The following is an 8,473-nucleotide window of genomic DNA, read 5'->3' on the forward strand; positions in this document are numbered from 1 at the left end:
ACCAAACAAGTTGAAAAAAAAACTATTGTTCTTTCCTTCTCCTTTTAGCTTTTCACTTCCCCTTCCCCTTTCATTTTTTCTTTTCTCATTTGAATCAAACGAACTTTTAAATGCACTATATATAATCAATAGGAACATATATAACAACAAACGTGACAAGATAAATTAAGCTATAAAAACAAGGCATATTAATTTAAATGAAAGATTAAACAAAGTCACTTGAGACTCTTGTGAATAAAATTAGAAAATCGAACTAAAAGTATAAAACCAAAAATTACAATACAAAGACAATAATATTGTATACATTAACGTACCAAAGTAAAAAATTGAGAAGAATGTAAAACCAATATTGCAACAACAAGTTTAAAATATATTTTAAACAACTGATAGTGAAATACAATTTCAAATAATTAAGCTAAATAAATAATTAGTTTATAAAGATTCAACATCAGTAAACTAAAAATGAGAAACGTTTCAACTATAATAACAAAAGAAAATAAATTACAGCAATAATGTTCCAAAATTAAAATAAAATTAAAAAATAGCAATATTAGAAAACAGAATGATCAATTTTATAAAATTGCTTACGAAAGAAAATCCAAAACCAAGAACTTTGACTAATCAATTTTATGTTAATATTGGACAATTTTTGTCACCTTTTCACACAAAAAAATTGAGGGAGGGGGGGGGGGGGGGGGGAGGGAGGAAGAAGAAGAAGATGATGATGAAGAGGAGAAGCAGAACAGTTCTACCACTAAACACAGTAGTGCAACAAAAGAACCTGACATTCTAGATGGGAGCAACTGAACAATCAACCTTAACAATTTAACCACAACTAAAATTCAATGAACTGCCTAGTGAATCCCATACTATATAGTTTTTTACCTAAATGGACTAACCAAAAGTTACCGAATGCTGCGACACCACCACCCTACCAAGTTTAAGATTCGGGGCATATACGACCAACCTTCAACATCCAAAACACATGCCTGTTTCTGCGCCTAATCCTTAGAAGATGCATCAGAAGAGAGATCTTTCTGAACAGAAGGCGACATAGAATTCTTAAGCTTCATGTCCCCAGTGGGTTCCTGCTGCTGCATTGAGGATTGTGGCTGCTGGTGCTGCAACTGTTGCTGCTGAAACTGGTGGAGCTGATGCTGTTGAAACTGATGCTGCTGCTGCTGCTGCTTCTGAGAATGGATCTGGAGCTGCTGCAATTGTTGAGCTGTTAATAATGTGTGTACCGCATGGTTGTTTGCATAATATTGTTGGCTGGATCCATATGATGTGGGAAAATTCATCATAGCTCCACCATTTGCAATTGTTTGACCAGTGAGCACCTTAAGATGCTGGATTTCTTCTTTCAGTGCATCATTCAATGCTGTGTTTCAGGATTTTAAAAAGAAAATTAGTTAGCGGCTTTTTATAAGAAGAAAAAAGACTGTAGATATCAAACCATAGATCAATCGCACATCAGGCTTGTTAAAAACTGCTACTCAGATTCCTACTTAACACAGATGATCAAGATAGTGATAAGCTTCACCAACACTCTATTCTTTAATTGGGAGCACACAATTCCAGTTACTTCCCTTAATTTATCAAGTCAGGACGATGCCATAAGTTTCCTAGAAACATTCTGTTGGTTTCAACTATTCCTAGCAGACCAAGTGGCTGAAAGCGTGCAATAAATGGAAAGTGAGGAAAAGGTCTTGCAGATGCAGTTGAGGATAGATTTTTACCATCTTGCAAGTGCACTTGTTGTTCCATCGTTTGCAACCGTAGTTTGAGTTCACTATTTTCAGCTGTAAGACCATTTGTATCCCTCTGTTGAGGAAAATACAAAAAACAATCAACATAATGCTTTGATAATTCAGGTATAAAGTAGCTAAAGAAAAGAATTAAAAGAAAAATATGGCTAACAAGAAAAAAGAGCATGATCTCGTCACTAAATAGGAATATAAAACTGAAAGCATATGAAATTTCATTATTTCAGCCACGCCAACTTTGTTCTGTTCCTGAAGAACAAAAAATGCTACAAGTCATGTGGGTAAAAAGAGTTCATGTTTCTCCCAACAGGGAGCAGACATAATTTTTCAGTAGTGCGTTCCTACAATCCCAAGAAATCAAGGGTCTATCTCTAACTTCACGCAGCTTCTTCATCTAGCCCTTCTTTCTGTTGTTTCTTCTCTTTCCATTATGACATTATTAAACAACCCCTTTATGTTTAGAGGTAGAGCTGCAGTCTAATTTGATATGCCTCTTTGTGAGAATGTATCTACTCTTCTTATTTTCTTTTGGAAGTTAGGATGGAGGTTGTTAATTGAGGCCACTGACCATATAGAATAAGTAGTCAGATAAGAAAATGTTTAAAAATCACCTGCAGTAAGGTCAACTGAGCAGACAAGGAAGTTGCTTCTGTTTGCAAAGTCTGGACTTTCCTCTCCAGCTCAGCTATATACCTCATCTTCCTTTCCTTTGACCTTGCCGCTGACTGCCTATTTGCCCAAATCCTGTTTACAAGGCACATTAGGCATGGATGTGAGAGAACAAAGTAACACGGAGGGGATGGGGGAACAAATCAACTAAACAATGTGCTCTAATTTTCTCAACGATATTCTAATGAGGTGATATATGTACTAAAAGCCAGGGATAGAACAAAGCAAATGTTTCGGAAACATGGAAGGAACCAAAACCAAATTAAAATTTAAATAATGGCAAGGATGGACTAGCCTCGATTGGGTTAACATCTAGACTAGTCCAATGTTTACTTTTTTGGAGTTGGGCCCAGAATAATTGGACGAGCCCAGCACCGTACCACTATTGTTGACCCACCTCAAGAGGTGGGATTGGGCTATCCTACCTCTTGAGGTGGCGTTGGACCAACATGGAAATCACACATACACCCTCAACTAGGCCAAAACGATTTACTATTTTGTCCTCTTGGAAAAATATCTTGGAGCTACCGTCCCATCCTTCATTTCTTCTCCAGCAGGCTGAAACGTACAGAAGAGTATCTTCACTTTTATGTTTTGAGCTTCAGAGCAAATTCACTGGAATAAGGGTTCGTAAAAGAAAAATAGTACACCGGTCGGCAAGATCACCTGCACAGCAACCCATTGACTAGTAGCTTCGTCCAACTCGCTGACAGAATATCTTTTTATTAATCTTTTTTCCTTCTATTGATGACTACTGAAACTTGATGCTCTTTTTTTTTTTTGTTTTCGGTGCAGATTGGATTATCAAGAACAACCAAGTGAAGAAACACATCAATCAGGACTGGGGTCGCTTCTTCATTTTCCCTTCTATCTTTCTGTCCTGTGTCAGTTAAATGGGGAAGAACTGTAGCATAGAGTGTAAACTTATTTGGCCTGGTAAGGAAGGTTGGAATAGTGGGCTCAATTCGGCATTATAAAATTAAAAACAAAATGGGACTAGAGGGTATTGGGGTATTAATCACTTGAAATAATCCTCTGAAGTAAACAACGCACTAGATCATCACAATTTTTATCACATTTAACATGAGATAGTCAATAAAGAGTTGAATTGGATGAGATCACATAACCACAAAGCATGGCAAGAACAATCCTGATGCCAGAACACAGGAAGTGCTGAGAAAGAGAGAGGAGGAGAATGCGTAAGAGTGAAACACATTCAGATTGATGACTATTGTCCTTTTGTGACAACTCACAAAGAATTACAACTGAAAGTCTAACATGTCGCCAATCATTGGCATGTGAAATGCATAGCTATCATTAAGTAGTACAATTTGCAAGAAATGCTAAACCAACTTTTACTGCATTCAGCAATATAAGGCATGATAGTAAAGGGAAAGACGAGGAGCACTCCAACATACATAATGAAGGTAACTCAAACACAATAAGTAGCAGGTACAAAAATTTTCATGTGAACAAGATCCTAAAATATCATTACACAAAATAAAATGACACTTGTTTCGACTATAACTTGCTTCGGTGTCACAGCAAGTTGCTTCCACTTTCTTCAAAAATGAAAAATAATTTGAAAACAACGCAGAAACATCATCCACAGGCAACCATAAAGGTCCCCATATCTAGATTCAGGCAAATCCAGAACATCTTAGCAGACACATCTCATACGCATAACTTCATCCAAATCAGAAAATGAATCATTAAGGAAAATTACTTGAAGACTTCGCTTCACTAACACATCCTCCTTATGAAACATTATAAGAAATCATGAATGTATTCTTTCAATCTCATGTATCTACTGCTTTGAACTGAACCACAAGTTTAGTTGCATTAAAGAATCAAGTTTGAATGAAAATGTCTGCTAAAGATGAAGCAGACATAAAAGATCTAGCTCAAGTTACATATTGAAAATTGACATAGGGCTTGAAGAAAAGCATGAGTCATAAACAAGAAAATAATTGAAATTACTACATGTATGAATAGAAAGCTGAAGCTGCTCATATCACCAGAGCACACATCTTTACTAGTATTTATCTTTAATTACTTTAGGTTAAGGGGGAAAAATAGAAGCAATTATGTAATACTATGAATGTAGAAAGAATAATCCATTGATTTCAAGTTTTTTCTCTGGTCTTTAAATTTTTCACAATGATACATCATGGATCTTGCATGCTATGCGACCTTATATCCATATGTAAATTGCTCTTACATTCCACAGCCTAGAGTCCTACTGTAATCACTGATGGTCTTATTGAAATAATTAGTGTATAGAAGGATGCATTTTTCTCTGGTCAAAACAATCTGTCAAAATCCGCTTAACTGTTACATAAAGACTCTAAGGATATGTCCTGCATGTTCGAAAGACCATAGCAAATAACCTAGAGTGCATGCCTAACCGTAGTTAATGTCTCCTATCCAATCATAAAACTCAGCACAGAATACTGGATATCAGAGCATGGATAAAGACAACGTTTACAAGTGTCATAAGACAAGCCAAACATGCGTACCACAATTATAGCTATTTCTGTTTCCTACACTCCAGGCACAGAAGACTTTTCTGCAAAATTTTTGTCAGTTCACATTTTAAATGATTTTTTTTAACAGATTAATATCAGCAAGAACAACATTAGAAACTGTTATTAGTGAATATCAAGCAGGCATACTCAAATAAAACAACCCACAGAATTTGCCACAAGGAAAAAGTTAAATGGAAAGAAGCGAATGTCTATGCAAGCTGTGATTACTCTCTACACATCAAAATTGATTAGGGAGGTATTTCATACACAACCAAGCAAGAAGTACACCAATCTAGATTTGAACCTTGATGAAAAGCAAAAAGCCCATCACTGCCTCCGAAGTTTTGATCATTGAATGAAAAATAGGAGGAAATTAGTTAAAGAAATAGACTGGTACTCAGAATGCTATGAAAGTTTGTCAAGTTCGCGTTTTATGTTTGAGGATTGACATGCAGAAGGGAAGAAAACAATGCTGTGCTTGATCCATCAGGTTATAAGTCAATGTTAAAGTCAAGACTTAAAAGCCAACAAAGATACATTAATACAATCATATGTCAGCATGAAAATGTTACCTCTTGGCACGCTTTGGATCAATTAGAGCAAGTTCAGCAAGCTTAGCGGCAGACATGGCTTTCTTAGAATCAGCTTGGGATGGTTCCTCTGCACCTGACATGAGCATCTCCGGTTTGATTGTAGTCGACCCATCCATGGACTGGCTATGCTGATGCCTAATTCTTGGCTTCTCACTTACAGCTTGAGCTACATTATCAGCTGATTGGTTGGGTAATGCTGATCCAGGAGCAGATGAAGAACCTGGATCCGCTGCTAAAGAAGCAGACGACTCACCCACTTGGAATGAAGAAGTTGCTGAAGTTGAATTGAACTTATCCATATCAAGATACATCGAGAGCAAGTCCTCCTCTGTTTCATCGGAAAAAGATGGCCCATCGAATCCGCCCACAACACCTAGATCACTATCAAAACTAATATCATCTGGAAGGGTAAGAATCTCAGAATGAGCACGTCGGTGGCCCAAATTCTTGGGCGGATTGTCGGGCATCCGGCTTATATCATGACTAAATCGGCTAGAGTCGGACTGCAAACCATGACCAAAATGACCCTGCTCCGATGAACTGCCTGGCCCCAAAGGAGGCAAATTCGATGGTCCTGATTGCTCCGACTTGACTCCATAGCTACTATTGGGTGGCGAGAAAACGGAGTACCTCCCCGATGGAGGTAGCAAACTCCCACTGCCATGATGAGACTTATCCTTATCCATCAATCACAATCTCCAAAACCTATATTCTCCAGACCCCAATGCTTTTACCCTCTAGAAGGGCACCTAACGTTCAAGCAAACCCAGAATGAGCGAAACCCTAAAACTTAGACTCCTTGAAATTTCATCAAAAGGATCCTCCTATCTTTTAGTTCTGCCAAATGTGTTATTGATGAAAGTACCTAAACAAGGAAAAAATTAAATTTAAAAAATAAATATGTTCTGACTTCCAATTAAAAACGCGCTGAGACTCAAACCCTAGAGAGGAATACCCACAAAGTCGCAAACGCCACAAAGAAATGAAGAAAACCCCAAAACAACAATCACGGAACACCAACAAAGATCCGATTATTCAATGAGCTTCAAACACACAGAAGAAATCATAACGCAAACAATAAATTCAAATAAATACAAAAACACATCAAAAAAATTAGAACTCAAAAGACCACACGGCATGCACACATACAACTCACAGACACATCGACAAAATCAAAAAATAAAAAAAGAACAATGGGACAGAAGGAATATAAAAAAACAACAAAAAAACCCAAAAAGGAATAAAAACACAGAAAAGTGCTTACAGGTAAAGATTATTTATATTTTCAAAATTTTCCTCTCTTTCCCCACTGGGCCTTGAGATTAGATCTCTAAAGAGAGGAATTGAAAGAACCCAACAGCTTTTTCACATGCGAATAGAGCAGACGCATCACGTACATCACATGGTCAGCGCCATGGAGAGAGACATTACGAAGCTTCAAAGAGACGATGAATACATATATATATATTTATATTATATATACATACACACAGAGAGACACATAAAGATGTGTCTATCAGTGTGTCTTGTGTGTGTAAATGAAAAGGAAGGCAATTAAATAAATGATGGAGGTGAGGACTCATCCACTGCCACTCGGGTATGGTATGGCCAATGGGCCCTAAATACATTTATTAATATTTATTTTTATTCTTTTTTGAGAAAAAAAAACAATTTCAAGAAATGCACTCTTAGTAATTAAAAATGATATTACTTAATTATTTGCACTTTTTCTTTTCACTTTTCTTAAAATTTATGAGCTAAATAAGGAATTCTTCTTAATTCTTGGTTGTAAAATTTTATTATACTTAAATAATTTACTTGATAATTTAATAGGGGTGAAAGAGGAGGTGATTTTAATGTAATATAAATTGAATCTTATCTTCTGAATTTGAATTTCTTTCTGAGCAAGTCTGTCTCAAATATAATTTTTAATTATAGCTGATTGTTATGATTAAAAATAAATAATTATAATAAATATTTATTGACCACAATCATGTAATATTTGTTGACCGTTGTTTTACGAGAGTGTGGCTAAATGAAAAAATATATTTGCCACAGTGGATAAGTTAAGTTTTTGCATCAACTCTATTAAAAGTAGGTGATAGTAAATTGGGATAATACACTCTCATTTCCTGAGGTTCGGTATAATTATACATAGACCCTCTATAGTTTGAAAAATTATATTAGCACCTCTGATATTTGAATCTGTCTAATAAATAAATTCATCCGTTAGTTAAAATCACACAACTGTTGATATTAATAAAAAAAAATAGAAAAAATCTATATTAACCCTCGGTTGACTTATTAATGACTTATTGCAGGTCAAATAAATCTTTTTATGACCAAATTACCCATCATATGTCTTCATGCGTTAATGCATATGAAGAGATATAGCTTCACCATTATAAGGGCAGTTTAGTTCGAAAAAAATTGTTTTACCTGAATAAGTGAGTAATATCAATTCTCATTTAGTTTTTCTGTTAATATCAGCAAATTTAGTTAATTTTACTAATGAAGTAACTTATTTGGTAGATGGAAGCAAACCTTAGGGGTGCTAAATGTTATTTTTCAGATAACAGGGGGTTTACGTGTAATGACACCAAACTTCAAGGGAATAGAGTTATATCGGTTTAAATTACAACAATGTGTAGAGATTTGTAATTTAATAGTGGTTATTTGTCTACTGTAATGTCGGTTGTTGGTTAATATTTATGATGATTTTTTTTTACAGATAATTATTTATCTACTTCAATAGTAGTTATCGATTAGTAATTAAAAGTTGGTCGGAATAATAATTGTTGATTACTTATAACTATTTGATGTTAATAATTAATATTAATTATTAATGATTGAACTTTATTATATAATTATCATCTATTCCCTTGGGTATTAAAGAACAATTAATACTTGCACAACT

The 8,473-nt window shown here is 35.3% G+C and overlaps 1 protein-coding gene across 2 annotated transcripts; it reads right to left on the reverse strand.

The window, feature by feature from the left end:
• Positions 1 to 725: 725 nt before the first annotated feature.
• Positions 726 to 7,097, reverse strand: LOC105172013 (putative transcription factor PosF21). 2 transcript variants are annotated; one of them, XM_011093337.3, is made up of 5 exons: positions 6,954 to 7,097; positions 5,536 to 6,421; positions 2,378 to 2,510; positions 1,740 to 1,824; positions 726 to 1,381 (listed from the first exon to the last, which is right to left on the reverse strand). In XM_011093337.3, exons 2-5 carry the CDS (start codon positions 6,240 to 6,242, stop codon positions 1,002 to 1,004), a joined length of 1,305 nt encoding a protein of 434 aa, XP_011091639.2. In that variant the 5' UTR covers positions 6,243 to 6,421; positions 6,954 to 7,097; the 3' UTR covers positions 726 to 1,001. The 2 variants fall into 2 exon arrangements, with proteins under 2 accessions (XP_011091639.2, XP_011091638.2); XM_011093336.3 differs by having other exon boundaries at positions 6,821 to 7,097.
• Positions 7,098 to 8,473: the final 1,376 nt, after the last annotated feature.

Source organism: Sesamum indicum, linkage group LG10 (assembly GCF_026168435.1).
Source record: "Sesamum indicum cultivar Baizhima isolate 11 linkage group LG10, ASM2616843v1, whole genome shotgun sequence".
In the NCBI taxonomy this organism is placed as follows: domain Eukaryota; kingdom Viridiplantae; phylum Streptophyta; class Magnoliopsida; order Lamiales; family Pedaliaceae; genus Sesamum; species Sesamum indicum.

Coding starts and splice junctions, on each gene's coding strand:
- LOC105172013 (XM_011093337.3), bottom strand. CDS start 6,242: ATGGATAAGGATAAGTCTCATCATGGCAGTGGGAGTTTGCTACCTCCA. Junction 1,825..2,377: donor CTCAGTTGACCTTACTGCAG/GTGATTTTTAAA, acceptor TTTCCTCAACAG/AGGGATACAAATGGTCTTAC. Junction 1,382..1,739: donor ACAAGTGCACTTGCAAGATG/GTAAAAATCTAT, acceptor CCTGAAACACAG/CATTGAATGATGCACTGAAA.